The sequence below is a fragment of the Lissotriton helveticus genome, chromosome 7, assembly GCF_964261635.1.
Source record: "Lissotriton helveticus chromosome 7, aLisHel1.1, whole genome shotgun sequence".
Lineage (NCBI taxonomy): Eukaryota > Metazoa > Chordata > Amphibia > Caudata > Salamandridae > Lissotriton > Lissotriton helveticus.
This window is the reverse complement of record NC_136068.1, coordinates 537,497,826-537,525,218: the sequence shown is the minus strand read 5'-3', so window position 1 is coordinate 537,525,218 and position 27,393 is coordinate 537,497,826. Positions and strand designations below refer to the sequence as shown.

The 27,393-nt window shown below is 45.2% G+C and overlaps 1 protein-coding gene across 1 annotated transcript in view; it reads left to right on the top strand.

Annotated features, from left to right (window-relative positions):
• The window catches only part of LOC144768725 (transmembrane protease serine 9-like), a 1,077,753-nt gene that overhangs the window by 358,567 nt on the left and 691,793 nt on the right, over positions 1 to 27,393 (top strand). The window contains exon 4 of the mRNA XM_078652600.1: positions 22,146 to 22,466. Coding sequence (XP_078508726.1) covers positions 22,146 to 22,466 — 321 coding nt within the window. The remainder of the gene's footprint in view (positions 1 to 22,145; positions 22,467 to 27,393) is intronic.

Below are 27,393 nucleotides of genomic sequence, written 5' to 3'. Positions count from 1 at the left end.
TGTGTGCAACCTGTTTTCAGTATTAATAAACCCTCAAGCAACTCCATGCAAGATGCATAAAGTCGTACTCCAGTGTCTTACATCGTACACAGTTTGCATTTTCTCTTAGGCCTAAGTTGTGTAGTCGGAATGGGGTGTAATATATCTGGTGCAGAAATTTAAAATGTATCATCCTCAAATTACTATTTGATACAAGTTGGCCAGTGAACGCACACTACGCATGCCAATCTTCTTTTGTAAGCGGCGCACAGAGCATTGCATTCCATTTAGTATAGGAAGCATCCTGCGCTGTCAAGACATCTTTCTGAGATGCATTGTATAATCTCATGACTAAGTGTTTCCGGGTATCTGACGTTAGGAGCAGCCGTAGCCCTCCCAGCGTAGGCGGTTCCTCTGGGAATTGCGCATAGAGACGGTGGATAGCAGCTCTAAGACTGCAGTATAGGAAAGTGAGCATGGGGGTACATTACCTTTTCCATGTAGGTCAGTCAGTTTAATAAATTTCCCACCCGGAATGTACCCCCCAGTGTGCCCATTCCTGCTGCATTTAATGTAGTCAGTGAGTTCGCTTCAAACGCCACCGACATCTTCGGAAGATGGGGAAGTGGTAGAGCTGGTGCGTAGAGTGGAGCTATCTGCACTCTCTGGCCTAGGGTTTTTCAGGCTGGCTTGGTACAGTGTATAATGTTTTTTCCCCCGGTGTGTCCCCTTGAATTCACATGTCATCATTGCCCCAATGGTGTAGGGTGCACGGCATCTGCTTCAACTGTTATGTGTGACATATATTTTGGGGCATGCACCCAGTAGTTGTGCGCAAAATGCGCATGCGCCCATAGGTAATAGAGTTTTAGATCCAGCGTTGTGAACCCTCCCTGCACATATGGCAATGCTAAGGTATCCCTTTTTTACACTGGGTTGTTTTCCAGCCCATGCTAGCTTGACCGAGTATGATCGTACCTTTACAAAGAATGACTGGGGTATGCAAATCAGGATATTTGCGAAAAAATATAGAAACTTTGGGAGTATTATCATTTTCATTAACGCTATACTGTCTGCCATCAACAAAGGAAGACAAATCCATCTTGAGACCTGATCTTGCAGCCGGGATATCGCTTTCCCGTAGTTATACTGTATTACTAAGCTCTGGTCACTGTGAGCCCAAATACTTCACTGGTTCCTCACTCCGTTCCAGTAAGGTCTCCTGGGGTACCGATCTTGCGCTGCTAGTTAGGGGAAGTATCATTGATTTCAACCAATTTATTCCCAAGCCTGAATCTGTCTCATAGTATATATATTTCCTAATTAACTGTTCCAAGTTCGTCCCAGGGTCCCTACATACAGCACCATGTCTCTGCATACATCGATATCTCCAAGGGATGCTGGCAAAAGCACAAGGCAGTTTCAGCTTGTCACTGTCTCAGAATACATGTCAGAGGCTCCAATGCAATAGTGAATAACATTGGCTAATAGGGCAGCCCTGCCTAGTTCTCCAACATATCCCAACAGCTTTGAATGTATGCCCATTCATGTGCACTCTGGCCGCCGGTGCTGTATGTATAGATTTTGTCCAGCACGTGAAGGCGAAAGGAACCTCCAACTGGTAGAGTTTTGTACAGAAAAAACAGCACTGGATGGAGTCAAATTCCTCAGCAGCATCCAACAGGTTTAACACTGCAAAAAGCGTTTGCAAGTTTTGTGCGGTGGAGTGCTCGGTGATAAAGACAGTTTGGTCTGGAAGAACCATAACCGGTAGTAGGAGTTTGAGTCAGGCTGTTAAGGCACTCACGAGGCTTTTGGCATCTGTGTTTATTAGAGATAGAGGTTGGTACGATTCGCACATTGTTGTGCCCGCCTATCGAGTTTCAGCAACGCGACTATTAGGGCCTCACAGAGTACAGGCAGTAAAGTTTGTTTTTGGTAGACTTCTTCATACATTGCATGAAGATTTGGAGCTAGTAGCTGTATGTATTCTTTATAGAATTCACCTGGTAGCCCATCGCTCCCAGATGCTTTACCATTTGGGAGTTTGCTTATTGCTTCTTTTCTCTCATCAACGGTGAGTGGGTATGATAGGTATTCCCTTTGCCCCTGGGAAAGCCATACCAATGCTGTGTCCTCTAGATAGTTGCTTAATTCAGCTACCGTCATTTGTCACTGTTCCCCTGGTGCGACCCCCCCTCCACTGCTGCTCGCTCTTTTCGCCCGGTTTGACCGTTTTTGCCCCTCTGTGCCCAGTTTTCAGTGTTTTGTATTTATTTACTGTTTAGTGCTTTTCTTTCTGTAAGTAGGTTTTTATTGCGCTTGTCTTTTGTCACTGTTCCCCTGGTTTGACCCACCTCTGCTCCCCGCTTCCTGCCGCTGCTCCCTCGCCGCCCCACCCCCTTTTCCTTTCTGTGTCCCCATTGACAGCCCCGCTCCCGCCTCCCAGCTGATCCTCCCTCCCACTTGGCCTTAAATGGAACCCTCGCGTACGCGCAGCGGGTGCGCCGATTGTGCACCGAAGGCGCGCAAAAGGCAAGCCCGTCTACGCCCGTCCGCGCCTGGACCGCGCCCAGCACCAGGACCCCTGGTCCACGTCAATACCAGTGCACCCGACGGACCTACGATGCAGCCACCCTCCACGCACTCAACGCCGGCCGGAACGCCGCCTGCTACCAAGCCACCCCGAGGCGCACACACAGAACCTTCACCTGCCAAACCTGCTGCTTCACAATCCACTCCGGATCCCCCTCCGACCCCTGCCCTCACCGCATCTTCAACAAAGCCGACTCCATCATCGCACCCCAACTCCGGAACATCATCAACAGCTCCTTCGCATCTGCCACCTTCCCGGAATGCTGGAAACATGCCGAGCTGAGCGCCCTCCTCAAGAAACCCACCGTGGACCCCACGGACCTGAAGAACTTCCGCCCCATCTCGCTCCTCCCCTTTCCAGCCAAAGTCATCGAGAAGGCCGTCAACAGACAACTCTCCGCCTTCCTCGAGACCAACGGATCCCTCAACCCCTCACAGTCCGGCTTCCAAGCAAACCACAGCACGAGACCGCCCTCATCGCAGCCACCGATGACATCAGGTCCCTGCTCGACAACGGAGAAACGGCTGCCCTCATCCTCCTGGACCTCTCAGCAGCCTTCGACACCGTCTGCCACCGCACCCTGATACAGCGCCTCAGCAATACAGGAATCCAAGGAGCGGCCCTGGAGTGGATCATCTCATTCCTCGCTGGAAGAACCCAGAGAGTCCGCCTCCCCCCGTTCCGTTCCGCAGCCACCGAAGTCATCTGCGGCGTCCCGCAAGGATCCTCACTCAGCCCTACCCTCTTCAACGTCTACATGAGCCCTTTCGCAGCCATCGCCCGCCGACACAACCTCAACATCATCTCCTACGCCGACGACACCCAGCTGATCCTCTCCCTCACCAACGACCCCGCCACCACCAAAGCCAACCTCCAGGAAGGAATGAGAGACGTCGCAGAATGGATGAAGATCAGCCGTCTGAAACTGAACTCAGACAAAATGGAAGTCCTCATCCTTGGACCATCCCTCTCCGCGTGGGACGAATCCTGGTGGCCCCCGGCCCTGGGCAGTGCACCCAAACCAACGGACCACGCACGCAACCTGGGCTTCATCCTGGACTCCTCACTCACGATGACGAAGCAAGTGAACGCAGTTTCATCATCCTGCTTCAACACCCTGCTCATGCTCCGAAAGATCTTCTGATGGATCCCCACAGAAACCAGGAAGACGGTCACCCAGGCCCTTGTCACCAGCCGTCTGTACTATGGGAACACCCTCTATGCAGGAACCACAGCCAAACTCCAAAAAAGACTCCAGCACATTCGGAACGCCTCAGCACGACTCATCCTGGACATCCCTCGCCGCAGCCACATCTCTGCCCACCTGAAAGACCTGTACTGGCTCCCCGTCAACAAGAGGATCACGTTCAGACTCCTCACCCACGCACACAAGGCTCTCCACGACATGGGCCCGAAGTACCTCAACAGCCGCCTCTCTTTCTACACACCCACCCGCCAGCTCCGATCCGCCAGCCTCGCCCTCGCCTCCGTCCCACGAATTCGGAAATCCACCAACGGTGTAAGATCCTTCTCCTACCTGGCAGCAAAGACATGGAACTCCCTCCCCACTCACCTATGGCTGACCCTGGATCACCTCTCCTTCAGGAAACAACTCAAGACCTGGCTATTCGAGCAACAGCGATTACTCCCCCCCCCCCCTCAGCGCCTTGAGACCCTCACGGGTGAGTAACGTGCTATACAAGTTTTTGTGATTGATTTGTGATTGATTGACCGTAGCAGAGCTCTGAGCAGCATACATTTGTTCATAGAATGTAACAAACGTTTTTAGGATAGCATGTGTGTCATAGAATGAAGTGCCCTCATCTGTTACCACCTCCACTATATGAATCGTCAACCATGGTTAAGCTATTTTACATGCCAGCACCCTTCCCAGCCTACCTTCCTCGCCATAGTTGCATGCCGTCCATCAATGTGCCATATCTCTAGCTTCCTGCTCCACAGTCTCATTGTGTTCTGTAATCCCCTCATGTATTTGCGCTAACTCTTCTGGATCGGGAGTGCAGTTGTACATAATAGTTTCAGAACCCCTGCTTGGAGTCCCATACAAGTCCACAAATCATGACGTTAAATGCCTCCCATAGTGTGCCCACGCTCTCCACCAAGCCTATATTTGTATCAAAGTATCTCGCTATGCTGTCCCAGACCCCCTCACGGAAGACCTGGTGTTGCAATGCAGATGCCTGCAGTCTCCACTGGAATTGTAGTAACTCTCTCCCGGCTCTTCCACTGGTATTAGTTACTTGGGGGGGGGGGGGTCATATTGCCTGCCACAATATTGTGGCACTCGTTGTAGAGTGATTTCCCTCTTTTAAGTTAAACAGGCTCAATAGTGTGATGCAGCATCACTCAGGTCTCAGTTTATAGGTGTAACTTTCAGAGTATTTGAGGGTATATTATTTTCCACTTTTATTAGTGGAGCATTTGAGGTTAGCAGCTATATGTGTGCCATGTATCACTGATTGAAGACCAGAGCTTATCAGAACTCCAACTGACTAATGGATGAGTAGTGATTGTATACATTTATAAGTTCCAAAGACAAAAGCACTGGTGCTTACAGTGGGCCGGTCATTGATGTGGGAATCATACATCTTTGCCCATGAGAATACACTTTGCATCCGTGACAAAAGTGACACTATAATCATCAATGTAACTTCCATTATGGATGGCCTCAAGTTACAGCAAGAGTGAGTTGTTGCTTCAAAAAGTCCTCCATATCTTTCTTCTGCTGCCATCTTATTTACACGGAATCACAACTAATAAAACAATCTGCCATCCTAGAATGATATCTCAACAGATTAGAACCAGAGTTGCCATTTTGACAGCTGGTCTTTTTGCAAACACCCTAAAAAGCTGATGGACCTTGTTTTCAAGGAGACCCAAGATAACACATTCCACTGCTGACTGTTGGCCTCCACTGGTTATTAGTGCAAACATGTGTGACATTCAAGGCAGACCCAGGGAAAAAGCATTTCTCTTTAACATGTACCCAATGGTCAGATGTACAATATAAAAGCTTCAATTATCTAATAACTATTTACGACCAGTATTTTTGCAACCTGGAAATAATTTTACAAGCTGACCTCAAGACTAATAGGTTGATTCATAAAACTAGGATTTGGGGTGGGACACAATATGACTGGTCTCATGAATATTATTAAGTGAGAAAGCTCTGGCCCACTTAAACATCCCCACATAACCAGATGATCTTTTTAGCTGTTTGAGAGATATGAGGGAGAAACAATTCACGGTTAAAATCTCAATAGACTATAACCCATATGGTTACACAATAACTACTCAGACAACTAAGAGGGGATTAGAAATAGATCAGTCTCAGCATTACAGTATTGAAATATGGGGCAAACAAAATTAGTCTGATCTCCTGAACAGATTTACCCTATATAACCAAAAGCATACGTCTCGTTCAGTTATCGGCTACAATTACTAAGGAAAAATAATTTAATATTGAATTGCATCAATTGGTTATCGAAAGGGAGCATGAGTAGCTGTCTCCTGCTACACTATCCTAGAAGGGGCAACCTTAAGCTAAGAAGCATGAATCAGAATAAGAATATAAAGGTGCCAGCTTTCAGAGCCTTCAGTAGAAGAACTCCAACCAAAGATCATGTAGCATGAAGCCACACAAAAGCAGAAGCAGAGTTCTGTACCTCTCAAAGTACTAAGATGTGTCTCTACGACCCTCTCTACATTGCAGCATAAAGTTATTGGTTTGCATTCAGGGTAAATCATGTGATCAGCTTCAGTAACTTTCCAAGATCCAGGTTCAAGTTGGCTACTGACACCATCTTTTTGACATCGATAAATTGTTACTTCATTCGTCCTTGGCCATTCTTCTCCGCCTCCATGAAAATGTATCTCCTTGCTCGTTAAGGCGTTTCTCTTTGCCATATTGAATTTTCTCATACCTTGCTATCTCACTAAAACACAAATCCTTCTTTTACTTACTAAGAAAGCTTTGTCTGCACCTGCTGTAGAAAAAAATATACAAGTAAAACACATTCTACATTGAAGGTTAACTGAAAATCGAAGTTAGACTGGATGTTTCAGCTAACGATTCACAAAGGGGAACTGCAATTTGATGGGAACCCCCACAACATGCCCCTTCCGAATTGCATATCAGTACCCATTTGCTAAGCCAGTTTAGGAGTCAGGAAAAGTTTTTCAACTCTGATAAGGGTTTTAGTACATTATACACCATAATAGCCTTACCTCCTCCATTATCACCAACTACATTTTCTTCTCCAAAAGCCCATCTAAATGGAAAAGCCTATTTCTTCGACACCTCCCTATCTCTAATTCCCGCAAGATCCCATACGGTCTGAAACTCTCCACCACTCCCTCTTCTTCCTTTCTGGGTGAAATAGAAATTTCCATCTTCAAATCTGGAAACATTCTCATCCAAGCGTCTGAAAATCACTTCCGATCTTTGAACACCACTTTAGTGCTCTATCCCAATCCCTCACACCGTCCTTGAACCCTCCCCTCTCACCCCCTCAACCCCTGGACCCATCACCTCCCTTCTCGTCCCGGCCCCCTGTCTCTCCTCTACTGATTTACCCAAACTCCTAGTTCCATCATCATTCAGTGTGTCTCATACCCCCTATCTCTTCTCCCTGATTTACCTTGCTCCTCTCCCATCTTTGATGTCTATACCCAACCTCCATTGACTACTCAAGCCCTCAACCCCGCTACTATCTTCAACACCCTATCCCCCCTTGTCCCCCCTTCCCCCCTGACTGAATCATCCACTCTTACACCCAACACTGTTGCCCTTTCCCAACCTCAATCGACCTCCCCGGCCTCCATCACTATTTCAAGTACTGACTCCCTACACCCCCTTCCCCATTATCTCCTCACATGATTTCCCCCTCCTCTTCCCCCAATCATGATTATTCTCAATCACTACTTACCACCCTCGCTCTCAACATTATACCCTGTTACGACACCCTTGTCTCCCAGTCTCCTAGTATACATGCCTCCCCCCATTTCTCCTCCACCAATGACTCTCCCACCCCCCCTCGTGATTCTTCTAAACTGTCTAATGCCCCTGTCAACAGCACGCTCACTCTTGCTTCCTCTTTAACCCCGAATTATTTATGCTCGGCCATTCACTCCTCTCCTTATGATCACGCCTTGAACAATCCCCTCCCATCCTCCACCTTATAGAACTCCTCATCGACGCTTCCAGCCTCTCCCACCTACCCCCTTATATCCCCTCATACCAATAATGCACTTTCTTCTATTCTCCTTTTTCCCTATGACGTCCATATCACTTCACCCTCTGATGCACTTTATCCTCTCCCTCCTCGCTTAACCGCCCCCATACCTCCTCAACAGCTCCCACATCTCCTCCACTGATACCCCCTTCTCACAATCCATTGTTCTCTCATACAACCCACAATATACCAGGTACGCCAACCCGTACTGTCTCTCTGCCCCATTTACCAAACTATCTGCCTAAAACGAATGCCTTACCTACGTCTACCTCCTGTGTCCCCTCTCTCCCCAAAAAGGATCCTCCCCACATTATAATTCCCCTCTGCTCCGCCCCAGGTTATCCCCCTTCCTCCCCACAATCTCCGTCTCCTAGATAACTCTAACTCTTCAAACTTCCTAAAAACTACTGATCCACTTCACTCCTCACTTCTTACACAATCACTCCTTAATGTCGAACTTCTCTTTTTATCCCTTGTTTTAGAACTCTCCTCCCTCAGAACTGATGTCTCACTAATTGCAAAAGTCCACTCTTCAGATCATGCCCACACATTGGTCCCCTCACAATTCATCTTATCATCGCACATCAACACTCCTCTCAATTTCCCCACAAACTGCCCGCCTCCCGTTGTTACCAACACCAACACTCCACCTTGCCCTCCCCTCCCTCATAACTACACAACCCCATCCAAACCCACTGAACTTACCAAAATTGTCCCTCCTTGCAATGCTAACACATCCTCCCCTCCACAACATGATACCTGCACAACGACCTTAGGAGTTAACTTTTCTATGATCTCCCCTGTCTCTCCCTCACCATCCTTGTCCACTATTCCCCCTATCCATGAGTCTACTATCCCAGTTCTCTTAGGACTGAGCAGACTCCCCCTTCATCCGGCATCACCTAGACCCCCCAACAACTTAGACCTATCCTCCCCTGTTTCCCCACCCAATTGCCCGACCCCACTCCCCTCTCTTGCATGTTGATTAACTGCCGATCCGCCTCCTGCCACGTAACTGAGATTGCGGAAACCATTCTCAGTGAAAACATAGACATCGCATTCCTTACTGAAACTTGGCTTAACCCCCATTCCACTCCTATCCTCGACTTGCTCATTCCCCCAGGTTATTCCATAATTAAGAAAGATAGAATCAAGCAAATAGGAGGTGGCCTCGCCGTAATCTTTAAAGCCTTGCTTGCAAAGCCTTTAATTGAAGATCCTGACCTGTGCAGAGCGGTTACACTGCATTGTGCGCTATAGAGAAGCATTCTGCTTGATTTACAAGCGTTTTTTAAAAACTCCTCGTTTTTCATTTTGTTTATGTTTTAATTTATTTTTCCCCTGTTTTTAAGGGCTGCTCCCCCACACTTGCACAATAATCGGCTTTACACCGCATTTTGCGGGTCCCTGATCCTTTTGTTCCTTCCCCTCGGCAGCTGAATTGTTTGGCGGCCATCTTAGGTGAGGAAGCTCGACCCCCTCATAAGGAGAGTAAATCCAGGGCTCTGTCTTGCTTGCAAAGCCTTTAATTGAAGATCCTGACCTGTGCAGAGCGGTTACACCGCATTGTGCGCTATAGAGAAGCATTCTGCTTGATTTACAAGCGTTTTTTTTAAAAAACTCCTTGTTTTTCATTTTGTTTATGTTTTAATTTATATTTCCCCTGTTTTTAAGGGCTGCTCCCCCACACTTGCACAATAATCGGCTTTACACCGCGTTTTGCGGGTCCCTGATCCTTTTGTTCCTTCCCCTCGGCAGCTGAATTGTTTGGCGGCCATCTTAGGTGAGGAAGCTCGCCGGTCGGGCAGTGCTCGCTCTAGCGTCAAGGACGCTCGACCCCCTCATAAAGGAGATCATGCTGACGCGCAGCAGTCACGCGCAGCTGGAACGCCGGATCACTGCCGGAGTCACGCCAGAGTCCAGCCCGTCTGCACCCGTCCGCGCTGAGGACGGGCTGCAGGACGGGCTGTCCATTGACAATGACATCTTGTTCTCCAGTTCAGGTAGGTTAACTCCTGACCATCGTTCTATTCGTCTGACGTATTCCGCACTTACTTTAACATCTCTACGATCCCGCTTACACGTCTCCTGTACCTCCTGTATTTTGCCTACCCATTATTTTACCTGTGCAGGCTGTGGTTTTTCGACAGGTAAAATGTTGCTTTCTAAGACACAAACTACCAAGGCACACTATCGGGGCAAAAGGAAGGCCACTAAGAAACTTCAAACTTCCCCTCCTCTACAATTTTGGAGTATTAATTGTAGATCGCTCCCTAAAAATAAATTTAATTTGTTTGATTTTATAAATGAAGAGTCGCCAGACGCACTGTTTCTGACTGAGACCTGGCTCCACGAAAGCTCTGGACCTGACATTGCCATAGCCGTTCCTAACAACTACGTGATGGTACGTCAGGACAGGGCCTCCGGGAAGGGTGGGGGGATTGCAATAATTTTTAAAACCATCTACCAATGCAAGTTGGAGTCGTTTCCCCTTCCTGGATGTGAGGCCGCTCTATTTAAACTAACGATTGGCCCTCAATTAACGCTTTCCGGTCTTCTAATATACCGCCCCCCGGGCAATGCTGGTCCCTGGATATCGTCATTGGCCGATACTTTATCCCCTGCACTACTTAAAACGGCTAACTTCACCATTCTTGGTGATCTTAACATCCATCTTGAAGATGTTGAAGGTACTCTCAGTCAGTCGCTACTGTCTGATCTTGAAGTTTTTAATCTCTTACTGCGAAATTCTGGGGCTACCCACTCGGCCGGTCATTTGTTAGATCCGATCATTTCTAATCTACCTTATGACTGCTCCCAAAGGGCCCGCCCATTAGGATGGACTGACCATTTTGCGGTACACTTCATGTTACCTCTATCCTTACCTAACGCTAAGTCTTGTGTTGGTAAGGGTAAGCCGTCTTATCGGTGGGACAAGCTTAACATGGTGGCATTCAATCAACATCTCACTGAATCCATTCCGACTTTGGAAAAATCGGGATCAGAATCTAATGCTGTAGTCTCCCAGTGGTTAAGGGATGCTGTAACTGCACTCCTTCCTTCTACATCTAACAACTACAGATCCATTCATCCTCCTGCACCTTGGTTCTCTGAGGAGTTAAAATTACAACGCGCCAAGTGCAAGGCCTTGGAAAGGAACTGGAGGCTCTCGTATTCTACCCCTAGCAAGGCAGCCTATAAAGAAGCATTAAAAAGCTATCATGCTAACTGTAAATTGGCAAAGGCCACCTTCACGGCATCCACGATTATCCAGGCACTGAACTGTCCGCGGACTCTTTTCGCCGTGGTGAAGAGGCTAACGGGAGCAGATACAGTACCTTCTCCTCCGGCCCTGGATAAACCACAGTGTGATGCCATTGCAGATTTTTTTATCTCTAAAGTGGAGCGTATTTATGAATCTTTGACTTCTCCTCCGCCATCTGTTGAGTCCTTACCGGCGACCACTCCTGGTAGTCTTCTCCCCCTCCCTTCAATGTTCATCAATGATTGGTTACTGTTTGATGACACTACCTTTCTATCGTGCCTGAACAGTATTAGATCAGGCTCCCCTCGGGACCCTGTTCCTATGAAAATTCTAAAACTGTTGGATCTCGAACCTCGGAGAGTCCTAATGAGACTTCTGAATACATCTCTTACAGAGTCTATGGTGGCACAGGAGTGGAAGCATGCCATGGTCGTTCCCTTGTTAAAAAAGACCGGCGCGGACATCACTAATTTAGCCAATTTTAGGCCCATATTCCTGCTGCCTGCATGTTCCAAAATTTTGGAACGACACGTGAACACCCAGCTTAATTCATTTGTCGAAAACGTGGGATATCTCCATCCGTCCCAATCCGGGTTCCGCGCTCATTATTCCACTGAATCCGCACTCCTCGGGGTGACGGAGAGGCTTCGGCACGGCATCGATCGCGGGGAAACCTTTGCACTCATCCTTTTGGATTTGAGTGCAGCGTTCGATACCGTGTCTCATTCTATTCTTCTTGACTCTCTCCGCTCCCTTGGTGTTGCTGGATCTGCGCTGGCCTGGATTGCCTCCTTTTTAGGTGGACGTACCTTTCAGGTGTTTTCGACAGAAGCTGAATCTGCTGTCTACGCATCAGCACACGGCGTCCCTCAGGGGTCGATTCTCAGCCCTTTGCTGTTTAATATCTATATCAGACCCCTTGCTACCATTGTTGAGGACGCCGGCCTGACAATTTATTCGTATGCTGATGACACGCAGATTGTGTTCTCTCTTTCTAGCAGTGAGGGCCATGAGGTCTCTGCCTTGAAATCTGGCCTGTCACGCGTTGCTGCTTGGATGCACGACCATCTGCTCAAGCTCAACAGTGACAAGACCGAGGTCGTCATCTTGGGCAAGAATAAAGATCTGTGGGGCCCTTGACATTGGCCCTCCGATATGGGTCCTCTGCCGAATCCAGCCCCCGTAGCCCGCAACCTCGGTTTCCTCATCGACGACAGGCTCTCTATGAGACAGCAGGTAACAAAGGTTGCTGCAATCTGTTTTTCCACCCTGAGATGGTTGCAGAAGATCCTATGGATGTTGCCTTGCTCTACTCGGAGAACTGTCATCCAGGCTCTTGTGATCTCCCGCATTGACTATGGGAATGTGCTTTATCTCGGGGCCGATAAGGCCACAATGAATAAGCTTCAGGTGGTGCAAAACTCCTCAGCTCGCTTACTGTGTAATGTACCCCGGAGATCTTCCGCAGCTCAGGCTCTGCGCGATCTTCACTGGCTTAAAGTCCCGAACCGCGTAAAATGTAAAACCTTATGCCTTCTTTTTAAAATCCGGCAGGGTTCTGCCCCTAAATATCTGCAGAACCTGGTTCAAGTCTACAAGCCTGGTCGTACTTTAAGATCCTCCTCTAGTGGCAATTTCCTGGTCCCTAGAATAAAACTGGCCAAAATGGGCGGCCGTTCGTTCTCTTATCTCGGTCCAAAGATGTGGAATGCTCTTCCGCCGGCCCTGAAAGCTGAGACTGATCTCCTCCCTTTCCGAAAAAAACTGAAGACTTTGCTGTTTAACTGATCCCTCTGCATTGTTGGTTCTATTGGGCTTTGCTGTTTCCTTTCTTTCATCTATCCCTGGCGCCGGGAAACCCATTGAGGGTAGCTGTGCGCAATAAAAGTTTAATAAATAAATAAATAAATAAATAAAATAAAGATGAACTTTATCTCTCGCTAGTTCATCTACAAGACCCTTCCACCTTTGAATACCTTTGCGCTGATCTCACTGTTCCTGGCTCCCCCACCATTCGGTTACACACTATTTACCACCCCCCTGGAAATTGTATCTCCTTTACTGAAGAGATGTCTGTTCTTATTATTCAAGCATCGGTCTCCCACTCCAAGAATCTCTTTCTTGGTGATTACAATATCCACTGGATTAAAAACGATGACCCTGCTGTCACCCTATAGACACCATGGACATCACTGACCTGACCCAACTCTGCCAATCCCCGACTCACACCAAAGGGGCCACCCTTGATGCTATTTTGACTAGCAAGGATCTGGCCTCTCTCTCAAAGATCCTTCCGGTAGACTGGTCTGATCACCACCTTATCCTCTTCACCTTGAATAGCTCCATTACTCGCCCCACCCCTATCGGCAGTTTACCTATGAAACCTACTCGTAATCTTCACCTTATTCCACCTGGTGAATTGGAATCCACTATTAAAACTCGCTCACTTCTCCCCCCTCTCTCTCACAGCACCAATGACTTAACCGAACATTACAATAATTCTATTCGTGAAGCCCTCGACCAAATTGCCCCAATCAAACTCAAACAACAAAAAAAATCCCTCCCAAATCCTGGTTCAATTCTGACCTTAATAATGAAAGACGGGCCCTCAGGCAATCAGAACGTGCCTGGGGGAATCATCCCACCTCTGATAATCTATTTCTCCTTAGAAATGCCAGAGCCCAATACAAAAAACACATCTTCAATGAAAAAGCCTCCTTTCGCTGGTCACAACTTGACCAGGCTAGAAACCTCCCCAGAGAACTCTTTAACATCGTTAAAAAACAAACTTCCTCTGGCCCTCCTAAAATATTAGCCACTGTGGAAAGATGTGAAGAAATCGCCAGCTTCTTTTCCAATAAAGTCAACACAATCAAACTATCCTTCTCTTCCCCCTCTCTCAGTTCAACCTCCCTTCAACCAACACTCCCCTCCCTAACATTCCTAATACACTTTCGTCCTCTTTTCCCCCGTATCACGATCCCTCTCAACCCCTCGCTGCTCTCCCCCAACCTGATTCCACTCTTATGGGCCACCATGCAAAAAACATTGCTTCCTGGAGCGAATTGTGTCCTGTATCAGAAACCACTATCATCAACATCATTTCTAAACTCAAACCATCCTCTCATACCAAAGATCCTCTTCCCACCCATTTGGTCCAAGAATTCAAATACATCATTGCCCCAATATGGACCAATTTCATCAACTCCTCTTTTTCCACTGGCTGTGTTCCTGCCTCGCTTCAGCTAGGTCAAATCTCCCTTATTCTCAAAAACACCCCTGCTGACCCTAATGACCTTAACAATCTACGCCCTTTCTCAAACCTTCCCTTCCTCTCAAAAGCCCTGGAAAAATGGGTCCTGTCCGAACTAGATAACCATATCGTCTCTTTCAATCTCCTTGACGTGTTCCAATCTGGTTTTAGAAAAGGAGGCAGTACCGAAACTGCTATGCTCAATATTACAGATGACTTTCATCCCTCTCTAGACAAAGGTGAATCCTCTCTACTAATCCTCCTTGACCTCTCGGATGCATTCGATACTGTACACCATCCCACCCTTCTTAATACCCTCAAACATCCCTTTGGTTTTGAGGGCACTGTACTGAAATGGTTCTCCTCGTTCCTTCAAAATAGATCCCAACTAATTAAGCTCAGTCACTGCTTCTCCAAACCTCAACCTGTCCCACTTGGTGTCCCACAAGGTTCTATCCTTTGCCCAACCCTATTCAATATATTCATGGAACCACTCGCCCTCATTCTCAAACAAGCTAAAATATGTTACCACCTCTATGCTGACGATACCCAACTATACTACATGATCAAATCTCACAATGACATCCGTCACCTCAATAATACCCTGAATAAAGTCCAATCCTGGCTCCATCTTAATCATCTCAAACTGAATCCTAAAAAAACTGAAATCTTCCTTTTCACTACCAAAAACAATTCCCTTCCTATTCAACTCTGGATCAATGATATCAAAGCACTTAATTGCTCCCTCTCCACCTCCAATTCTGTCAAATCCCTAGGCATCAGCATCGATCTGAATCTTAATCTCATCCCCCACATTAAAAATGCAGCTAAAGGTGCTCTTTTCACCCTTCACCACCTCAAAAAAAGCTTTTATTCCAGCTGATGACTTCAAGATCATTGTCCAATCGCTTGTCCTTTCCAGAATTGACTATGGTAACGCCACACTTGCTGGCACCCCTAAAGTCCACCTTGCACCGATTAAATCTGTTCTCAACCTAGCTGCCAAACTTATCTCTGACTGTAAAAGATTTGACCACATCTCTCCTAACCTTAAAAATCTCAATTAGCTCCCAATAGAAGGAAGACCCACCTATAAAATGGCATGTATCACTCACAAAGCCCTTCACCAAAACACCCCCTCTTACCTTTCAGACAAACTACAAAAAGTTGGATGCTCCAGGTCCCTGAGGAGCACTAACTCCCTTGTCCTAATCCCTCCTAGACTCAAATGCAAAAAGACCCAATCTCGTGCATTCTCTGGAAATGCTCCTACGATTTGGAACTCTCTCACCAAGGATCTTTGCTGCAATCCCTCCTACCCTCTCTTTAAAAAAAGACTCAAAGTACTACTTCTCAACAAATATTGGGGTCTTTAATGTCACTGAATCTGACACTGTTCATGCTTGTTTTCTTGTTCTCTCCTCGACCGACCTCCTCTGCAATTTTTCATACTTCCTCTCCCATTCTCTACACTCCCATCTCTCTCTTAAATTTCAACATTCCTCGTCCCCTTAATGATCTCTTTGTTTCTTTGCCCCATCGCTCATTTGAATGCAATGTTTTATTATATATGAGTAAAATGCACATTGCTTATTTTGTCTTGATATGTATACCTACTTTGTAAAGCGCTCTGATACTCTTGGGTCCAGTAGCGCTATATAAAAACGTTTAAATAAATAAAGGGGATTTTAATGATTGCAAACAGTTAATCAGAATTTTTGGGACTGTTAAAATGCTTAGTTAATATAGTGTCAAGTTTATCAATTTCGTCTTGTTTGTTCTCAGAAAGGAACCCTCAAAATATTTGCAGAAGCACTTACAAAAAAGGGTGGAGCTTCGAAATGGCATGTCACTGTACAAAGGTGTGGACGTGGGCTCTTCATTACAAATTATACTTTGCTGAGGCCCAACTGGCAGGCCAGTGGTACTGTTCCGAATCGTGGGGACATGAGGACCAACTTGGGCAGTCACAGGTTATAATAAACTCCTGAGGGGTGCAGTCTGGTGTTGGAAGAGATATGTTTGTAGGAGATAAAACACAGCCACATAAGCACCTGAGCTGGCCACATGGTCTCAACCCGAGCGCATTGTCTTGAATCCCCTGTATCAACCCAATATGTGAACAGAGTAGGGGTCAATCTGGTTCAGAATAGTCAGTTAAAGTCATTAGAGAATTTGAGAGAAACAAATGGCCTGAGGCCTAGACATTTTTTTTTTAAACAGATGTTATAAAGTTTTTTTATGTGACAGAGCAGGAATCCAGCATTCGGTACATTTACCATGTCATTTCTAGGCGGAACCAGGGATGTATGACATTACAACGCATGCTTTTACATCGCATGCTTTTACAACGTGGTTTTTACAACGCATACCATTACAACGCATAGTGCTTTGGGGCGCTGGGTAGTGAATAGTTTAATTTACTATTTCAACTCCAGTCCCCGTGGATAGTAGGCAAGGTGTTGGACAGTAAATTAAACCTATTCCCTATCCTAGAGCGCCCCCCAGCGCAATGGGTTGTAATGGTTTGCGTTGTAAAAGTTGCATCGTAAAGGCACTGCGTGGTAAAAGTTGCGTTGTAAAGGATGTTTCCCGGAGAAAAAATTCGAGCATCGCATCTTTAACATTGGAACAGTTTCAGTGTTGCCAGCGGGCAGAACAACAATGTAGAAATCATAATTTATGCAAATCTGTTACCAACACTAACACATTTCTCCCCTCCCACCCCCTAACTAACGGATAATTCCCATTATACAAGGCTCTATTACAGGTAATGAATCAAATGTGGGATTATGTGCTAGACATCCCTGACCCTGCACCAGTACTATCTGTATTGTTGACTCATGGCCCCCAAAGGACGGCTATTACATGTTCATATGGGGCACTGTCGCAGGGGGCAGGCAGTCACCCAGATGACGTCAAGAAATAGTGGAAGGCGAGGTTAGGGCCCGAGATATCATATCCTGCTTGGGGAGGTAACTGTGTTCCCTGAGGAGGATATCCACTAATGCTAGGCTACGATACATACATTTTAATGTTTTACATCACACCTTCCTCACCCCAAAATGCAACAGATAAATTTACCTGGGTGTTTCCGCCGCATGCCCCAGATGTGGTGAAATTATGGCAGATTTTTCTACATGGCTCAACAATGCCCATTGATAATGCAATTCTGGGAAGATGTGCTTCGAATGATGGTGGAATTGACTGACACACTCATGTCTGAGGACGCTTTACAGTGAGACCTATTATGAAAAGGATCAAGCACATCTATCAATTTGTGAGCCTGGCCCTGGAACTGGCAAAAAGATGTATCACCAACTGGAAGGCTGGCTTATGCTGGCCTGGCACTCTGATCTGTTAAAATGGTCACGGGCAGAGATAGCAGTTACATAAGGGGCCCAGAGTGAAGGAGGTACATCAAGTGGAATGGGTTCCTTGAAAAACTAGTAGCTACGTCAGATGAACACCCTTCCTAACCAGATAGAACAGAACCTGCTAGCTCTAGAACCATAGGATGAGATGCAGTTCCAGGAATAGTAGGTGGCTGTAACACACTAAGGGCCAGATGTAAGTAATCCCAGATTACCTATACTTAAATACCGAATCATACCAATTCGGTATTTAAGAACAGGCAAATGGGATGTAGGTAATTTTTCTTAAAAAATTACAGAATCGGTAAGTTTCGGTAATTACCGAATCGGTATTGACCGATTCGGTAATTGCCAGGCCCATAGGAATGAATGTCAATTACCGAATCAGTAAATACCGATTCGGTAATTGGGGGATACATTGAAGGGTGGCAGGGTGTCACTTTGATACCCTGTTGCACCCCTCAATTGTGTATGGGTGCACATGTTGCAGACACACATGCCCTAAGGGCATGTATGTCTGGAACATGGCACTGTTGGATAAGCAAAAAAAATGCTTTTTCAAGGGTTTTCATTATTTACCACCAACTTCTAGTTGGTGGTAAATAACGAATCCTTAACTGAGGAATACACTAACTTGATGCTTCCTACATCCTGGATTCGGTAATTTACCGAATCGGTATGTTAAGAATTCGGTATTTTCCCGAATCCTTAAATTACAGATTCGGTAAAATACTGAATCCTTAAAAAATTCCACCTACATCTCAAAAACCCAATACCGGTCGGTAACGGCTGAAATTCGGTAATTTCGGCCGTTACCGACCGGTGTTGGGCGACCTACATCTGCCCCTAAGTCAAGAAGGTACTAAGAAAACCCTGAGTTAAGTGACGGTTACTGGTTGATTGTTGTGACTATGCTTCATATATATTGTTGCATCCTAATATTCACGTCTGTCCTCCTAAAATAGAAAGGAGATAAATATGCAGGTTCCTCTAGGGTGTAAGTGCCGCTGGTCATTGACATGACGGGGCAGTGTGGCTGTTTCCTGTTTATAATTTTATATTATTTTCTAGTTTGATCTCCAAGAAAGGAAATGTAATGGAGTGACACTCAGTACTCTACGGAGATCGTGGTCTACTATTGCTCTTAATATAGATACGTACACGTGGATACATGGACACATGTGCTGCGAACGTGGAGTTTCGATAAATGTGGTGCTCTCAGTGTGTTTATTATCATGTCTTGATATTTTGATATTTATGTGCATTTGTAAAGCGCGGACGTTCGCTCCCAAGGGAGCATCATGGCGCTAAGCAAGCTGTGAAGGATAACTGAAGAAGTGGAGTGTGATAAAGGAGTGAAGCTAAATGGCAGCCAAGACAGAGGAGTCTGGTTGCTGGTAGACCCATGTCTTGAGAGGTTTTCTAAAATTGTTCTCATTTTCTGTAAATCTAAGGTTGACAGGTAGGTTGTTCCAGGCCTTGGCTGCCAGAACAGTGAAGGATTTCCCACCTTTGGTCTTGTATTTGAATCTGGGGATTCGGACCAGATTTGTCCCGGAGGATCTCAGGCAGCGCGGGGGATTATAGCGCGTGAAACGATTTGCAAAATAGCGGGGCCCTGTATTTTGCATGGTTTTAAAAACTGTGAGGAGCAGTTTAAAAAGGATTCTTTTATGCAGCGGCATCCAGTGCAGCGAATTCAGTGCTGCCGACGCTGATGACCTTCTGGGGAGTTGTAAAACCAGTCTGGCTGCAGCATGTTGGATGCTCTGCAGCTTTCTGAGAGTAGATTTTTTCACTCCGGCCATAAGGCCATTGCAGTAGTCGAGTCGGGAAAGTATGAGAGCTACCGCGACTGACTTTCTAGCTGCAATTGGGAGAAAATCAAAGAATTTCTTTAGGGATTTTATTTGTCCAAAGCAGCGACCGGCAGTAATCTTAACGTGGTCATCGAAGGAGAGAGATGAATCGAATTGCACGCCTAGGTTCCGGGCTGATGGTACAGCACTTGGAGGGGCCTCTGATCCTAAGGGCCACCAGTCTTTCGGACAAAAAGACAGATTTTTACCCAATGGGATGATTTCTGTCTTAGCACTGTTGCATCCAAGATGGTTAGTATTTAGCCACTTAAAAACATCAGAGAGACAGTTTTTGAACCGGAGATCTGCGTCAGTCCGCTGTTTGTCAATGGTGACGACCAATTGAGTGTCGTCAGCGTAAGACGTGACTAGAATCCCATGTGATTCTATCACAGCTAGGAGGGGTGCCATGTAGATGTTAAAAAATAGAGGGCTTAATATGGACCCCTGGGGCACTCCAGATGTGATGGGTTTTTCGCAGGAAAGGTGAGGACCGAGGGACACGGTCTGGGACCTATTAGATAGGAACGATGAAATCCAGGCCAAGGCTGTGTCTGTCACGCCAATCTCTCGCATTCGGTTGATTAAGATGACATGCGAGATAGTGTCGAACGCTGCTGTGAGATCCAGCAGGATGAGGACAGCTTGCTTGCCCTCATCCTGCAGGAATTTGATGGAATCAGCAAGTTCGATCAAAGCTGTTTCGGTGGAGTGACCGGAGCGAAAACCCGATTGTTGGGGGTGCAGGATGTTATGGGCTTCTGCAAAAGTTTTAAGCTCCTCATGTACTAAATGCTCCGTGACTTTGCCAAGGATAGGAAGTAAGGAGATGGGGCGCATGTTAGTCAAGTCTGTTGGAGACTTGTTCTGCTTTTTCAACAGAGGTTTTACGATGGCCTTCTTCCAGTCAGCCGGTACAAGTCCGGATTCAAGAGATTCATTAATAATGGCATTAATGTAGGGGTTAACTGTCTCAATCAGGTGATGTAGAATGATGGGAGGACAGGAGTCAGTAGGCGCTCCTGATTTACAGGCCCGAATTGCCTTACTAGTTTGTTGCAGGGAGACCGATTTGAAACTGGAGAGAGGAGGGTAGTTGACTGTTACCTCTAAGGGGGTTATCGAAGGAGGAGGAAAATCTTTCTGGATGTTGACAATTTTGTCAACAAAGAAATCTGCAATTTGATTGCATAGGTTCTCTGAGGGGGGTATTTCGATGGTAAGGGCTTTCGGATGGGTAAATGACTTAACTATAGTAAAGATAGTTTTTTGGTTTTGGTGGGCTTCCGTTATGAGCTTAGTGTAATATTCCTTTTTTGCTGTTTTTATGTCAGAGAGATATAATTTCCTGTGTTGTACATAACATGTTCTGGAGACCGTGTCATAAGTTTGTCTCCAGTGTCTTTCTAGTCTCCGACATAGAAGGTGACTATCTGCTAGGGTCTGAGTGAACCAGGGGGCATTGGGTTTTTTCTTCTTAGGACCCTTATCCTGATGGTTTTTGGGCTCGGTATTAGCCATGACAATTTGGTTCATCCAGATATGGAAGTTGCAGGAGTCAATTTCCACATCTCCAGTTGCTATAGGGGATGGAGGTAGTGGTTGTGACTCCAGCTTTATACGTTCGGTCACCTTCTTCCAGTTGACTGTAAAGGTGGCTGGGGTATGCCTGGTACTGGATAGGGTAGGAAGAGGTATCATAATATCAAATGGGATAAAATAATGATCGGTCCATGTCTATGTATAATGTATGAATAAAAGACAAATTATTTCTGCTCATGAGGGTTGGCAGATCAGGGTGTCATATTGCAGGTTTTATAACTCAATTAAAGTCAAATGCAGCTAAATGTATTGATTGTTTAACATGAATTATGATCTGCAGAAATTATTATTGATCTGTCCTCGTACTGGATCTGGAAGTGTTCCTATGTGTGCAGTGTTTATCAAATGAAAATAGAGCTGCTGCAGTAACACTGCATTTGAAAATGTTCTCTTTTAACGTTGCCATTGGGTTGGAACACTCTTTTTTACTGTACTGTCAAATAAAAGAGAAACATTTACTCTTCCTGTTTTAAACCTTTGTAATGTTTTAATAGAAATTGCTTAAATAAACCAGATGTGACTGCCCCAAGAAACATAAAGGTCTTACAGAATTGACTATTCTAGCATTAACCAGTTCCTCGGGAAAGTCTCAGTTTACTTGTTATGTTTACCCATATTGCGGGCGGTAAATTCGTTAGTGGTATGAAGAACATTATGAAAAACATTAAAAAATAATAAGATTGTGTGCATTCACACTAGTTCCGATTTGATGGTACCAAGCTGGCACACGACGCGATCAGGTATTTCTGAATGCCACGAGTGACAGAGCAATTTAATGTTGCTCAGAAAAGTTTCCTGCTCCTACCCTGCCCTGTGCACCCGGCGTTTGTGATGTAGGTGGGCACTGGGCCCGGCTGAAAAACGAGGGGGGGGCTGGTGAGATTACTTGCATTTATTGGTGCCGCCACCATTGGGCACCTTGCCTGAAAGCCTCTCACTGTGTGTGCTTTGTGTCCCCGCAGGTCCCGCAGGACTGGCCCTGCGCCTCGTAAATGGACCCAATAGCTGTGCTGGCCGAGTTGAAATCTACTACGCAGGAGCCTGGGGGACGGTGTGTGATGATTCCTGGGACCTACTCGATGCAGGCGTTGTGTGCAGGCAGCTCGGCTGTGGTAGCGCCATTTCTGCTCTGTCATCTGCCTACTTTGGCCAGGGCAGTGGAAGCATTTTCATGGATGACGTGGCCTGCAGAGGAGATGAATCCTACCTGTGGCACTGCCGGAACCGCGGGTGGAACATACATAACTGTGGTCATTATGAAGATGCCGGGGTCGTCTGCACAGGTATTTTCATTCTCCTTGTTTGATACAAATCTCACTTTTGGCTTTATTCTTGCACATTGAAGCCGTTAGTCCTCTCTGTAAACTGCACACCTTGCATTTCCCCATGTAATTATGTTTAAAGAGTGATCCTGGTGGCTTGCTGAAAACAAACAATTTGTGGACAATCCCTTCCGGAGTAATCAGCGGAACATCTGTGCGACATGTTCGGTTGTACACCACCACGTGATACACTGTGTTGAGTCCACCCCTTCGCCTCACAAATTACTTTTGAGCCCATGCATACCTTCCTTTGTTGTTCTTACTAAACACCTCACCTCTCTCCTTAAAGTAATTACAAGTCTCAAAATGTCTTCAAGGGCAGTAGAGGTGGTGTACAGAAGTGGGGGAGCCTATGAGACGCGGGCATCTGGTTCTGAGGACTTGGTATGACAGCGCAGCTCTCTGCTACAATGCCAAGTGAGCCCTGCCACCGCTAACTCTTCTCTATAGACATTTACATGTCTGGTGAGGTAGAACGGCAGGTTTAGAATAGGACAGCAAGAGCATTTCAAGGGTAGAATGAAACCCAGAAGCATGCATAAGGTTTAGGAGGTGAAAAGGAACCAATAAATATGTGCAATGCATTAAGCACATCGCACTTCAAATTACTGGCTAGATTCGGAAGCCCATTAATTAGTGGGGAAATACAAGATTATAGGGATCAAGTCTCTGGCATGTCACCCTAACATGGCACACTGACTCTTATCTGCAAACTACTGATAGGATGTGCAGTTATTTCGTATTTGCTCCCCAAATAACAAAAACGATAATGTTTGATAACAATTTTTGAATATGTAGGTTGTTGTCCTCTGCAAGAGCCATGATTTTATTTGACTAAATAGGCTTTCGCTGCCAGTCCCCCTAACATTTTGCACACTGGCACTTAATCCCCAAATTACTTACCGAATGTGTAGTAAATTATATATCTGCACTGCGTAAGAAATTATAAGGTTTTATCACCACTGACTTTTTTTTGTTTTTTTAGGGCGATGGTATGTCATGTATGTCCTTCACAAGGTTTATGTTTGTAATTGACTAATAAACATTCTTTTTACTATGAATCTCAGACCAAGCAGGATACAAGCCCAAGGAGAAGGCACCCACCAGGGCCAGCAAATCCTCATTGTGCCGTCATGGCCTGGGCTTCTCCTCTGAATCATGGCACCTCCACAAACAGACAGTAGTATCATATAGAATTATACATTCTGCACAGCTCCCATTTGCAAATATGCCTATGTGTATGTGTGATATATATATATATATATATATATATTCACTGAAAAAAACATAGGTTTCACACCAGTTATATTTAGGAATTAGCATTAAAAAAAACAATTAAATGCATTTAAAAAACCATAGGTTTCACATTAGTTATAGTTAGCTGGAAGTTTTACTCGCATAAAACCAATGAAATTCCCACGTTATAGTTAGTTGGACTCACTATAACTTGCGCGTGCAATGCACTGCTGATGACGTCACATATTACATCACTCATGACATGGTCAGTGACATCACTCATGACATCACTGATGACACCATCCAGTGAATGTGTGTCTTTCTGAAAAATAAATATTAGTGAGTAAGGTTTAAATCTTTAAATATATGTATTAGTGTTTCACTTTGTGTATAAGTGGCTGCATGGGTTGATGAGTAGCTACATGTGTATGTATATGGGTTATTAGATGTTTTTCTTAGTATCAGTATGAGTGTTTGTACGGTTTGGTAGGGGTATTACTTAGCACATAGATGCATGATTGACTGACTCTCTCTTTGTATGTGTTTTGAAGACAGCATATGTGTAGGACTGTATGGGTGGATGAGTGTGTATATGTGTGTGTTAGTGAGTGAATGACTGTCTCACTAGTGTCTTTATCAGTAATTACATATGTTTTAATCTAGTATATGTGAATATTGATGTATATAAGTGAGTATATCTGAGAGTGAGGAATTGTAAGAGTTCCTGTTTAAATTAGTATGTGTTTCTATAAGTGATTGTTTAAGAGAGTAAGTATGTGTAATTTTCCTTAGAAGTAAAGTGGCAGTATGTGTATAGCTGTATATGCAAATAAATGGATGTTCAATAGTTTATTTGCATGTGTGAGTATGTGTGAGAGTATCTTTTGGATGACTGTTGGTGTGTAACAGGATGTATAGGTGTATCACTACATATGATGAGTGAGTATATGTATGAGTGACTATATAGAACTGTTGGGGAATGAGTGGGTGTGTATATAGATGGTGGAATTATTGAATTGGTTGTTGTAACTGGTATGGGTATCTATATTTTTTTGAAAATTTTAGTTTCCATTTTTGAATATGTGTTTCAAGGGTTACATTACATTACAGTGAAAGGAGGTCTGTCACTCTGTCACAAGGATGGTGTCATGAGTGATGTCATGAGTGATGTCACTGACCATGTCATGAGTGATGTAATATGTGACATCATCAGCAGTGCATTGCACGCGCAAGTTATAGTGAGTCCAACTAACTATAACGTGGGAATTTCATTGGTTTTATGCGAGTAAAACTTCCAGCTAACTATAACAAATGTGAAACCTATCGTTTTTTAAATTAATGTAATCGTTTTTTTAGCAAATCTTTATAGTTATAAAAAATAATACATTTTTAAGCGAATTTTATATTGTATAATTATGTCAATTTTTTAATTTTTTTTATTTCTAACCTGGGGCGCTCCGGGGGCGCGTTCCGGTGAACGCACAGGTAAGCGCAATATTGCAGCGCGCCCTCGGGCGCTTACCGGTGAGCGTCCCGTTAGCGCTATTGCCGCGATCGAAAAAACACATCGTGACGCGCCGCGTAAGCGTGACGTATCGCGTAGCCACGTGATGCGTCTTAAGGCACGTCGCGTAAGCGCGACGTATCGCGTTGCCGCACGATGTGTCTTATGACGCGCTGCGTAAACGCACCCGGAAGCGCTTCGCGGCGCGGCCCGGTGCGCATAGCGTTAGCGCTATTGCCGCGATCGAAAAAACCACATCGTGACGCGTCGCGTAAGCGTGACGTATCGCGTAGCCGCGCGATGTGTCTTATGACGTGCTGCGTAAACGCACCCGGAAGCGCTCCGCGGCGCGGCCCGGTGCGCATAGCGTAAGCGTGCCGGAGCGCGTTACGTAAGCGCATCGGGTCATGTGTCGGGTCATGTGACCTGAAAATAACACTTTTCATTGGTTCTCATCATTTTTTTTCTCCAAATGATGAAAGCCCCCTCCTTTTTTACTCATTCTAACTTTCTTCATTGAGAGAGCAAGAGCTATTTCTGATCACTGCAATGGCATCACTTGTAGCTGCAGCTGGTGCACCCCCACCACCACCACCACCACCAAGAAAAGAAGGTCCACCACCACAGTTCCTTGGAGGAGAAGAACAAGAGAAGGAAGAAGAGGAGGATGAGGAACAATCAAGGCGCTTCCTGCATGAAGAACCAAGGCAAAGGCACATTAAAGTGCATTTTATTTGGCAATTCTTTTCAATTCCTGAAGACAAAAAAAAGGTGAACGCCCCCAAAGTCACCTGTCTAATTTGTGGCTCAGTCCTCTCCAGGGGCAATCCCCTAAAGAAATATTCATTTGGTAATTTTACCATGATGCGCCACATGGAGAGGTTTCATCCCAATAACTTAGCCCACCCTGAAGTACAGGAACTTCAGAAAAACCCACCCCCTGTGGCCAGCACCTCCTCTACTGAAGACTCACTTTCTGGTCCTGAAGCACGCCGAATGGTGCCAAATATACAACAAAAATTTGGCACCATAAAAATTGTTTGCATTTTCTGTGGCAAAACGTTATGTTATGGTGAACTTAGTGTCACCTTAATAAATAATGCTGTGGACAACCACCAATGCAACAAGAAAAGGAAGCACTAATTATTTTCTTTTTTTTGCTCCTGTTGAGCCATTTCCACTTCCCTGTTTTTTGTTTGTTCCCTTAAAAAACACAAAAAATATATAAAATTGTTCAAAAAAAAGAAGAAAAAAAATGTTCAGAAAAACAAGAAAAAAAATATAAAACAACAAAAAGAATAAAAAAAAGTTCTTTTTGGAACTACCTCACATTTATAAAATTAAAGCTATATTTTTAAAGGATCTCTGTCAATTGTTTGTCCTTAGGGTACGCGTACCGGGGCGCGCCCCCCCCCAAAAATAAAAAAAATTTAAAAATGAAGCAGTTAGCATGAGGGAAGGACACAAACAGAGTTATGTTAAGAGAAAAAGAGCTACAAGATGACCACAGGGGGATTGTTTATTACGTAGTAAAAAATAGAGAAGGTGTAGTAGGATGAAAGTTAGAAAAGTAAAATGACTAAAGGAGCGAAAGAAAGGAAGAGAGAGGAAGAACACTAAAGTAGAGATAGTGTGAGACTGTGATTGGCTGTTAAAAGAAAAAGAATGGACAGTAAAACATGGAGAATGAAGGGTAGTGGCTGAACCACGATAAATGAAGAACGATGAGGGAAAGTGAGAAAAGACCAGGTAGTATAAGTAAAGAGGGGTGAAAGAGGGAGAAAAATTGAATTAGGATAACACATGGGGAGTGACAAAGAGAGAGGACAAAGAGAGTAAAGGAAACAGTACCTGAATGGGCTTGAGTAAAACAGCAAAAAAAGATAAGTAATGCAGTGTGTGTGACTTATCGGGAGTCAGTGGGTGTAGGTCACGGTGTGGGTGTGTAAGGTGTGTCTGTGGGTGTGGCTGTGTGGGGTGTTTCGGTGTGGGTGGAGGTGAGGGTGTGTGAAATATGTGTGAGGAGTGTATGGGTGTGAGGTGTATATGTGTGCGATGTATGTGTGTGTATGGAATGTGTGTGTGTGGGAGGATTTTTTATGTGTATGAGGTGTGTGTGTGGTGTGTGTGGGGTGTATGTTATAGGTG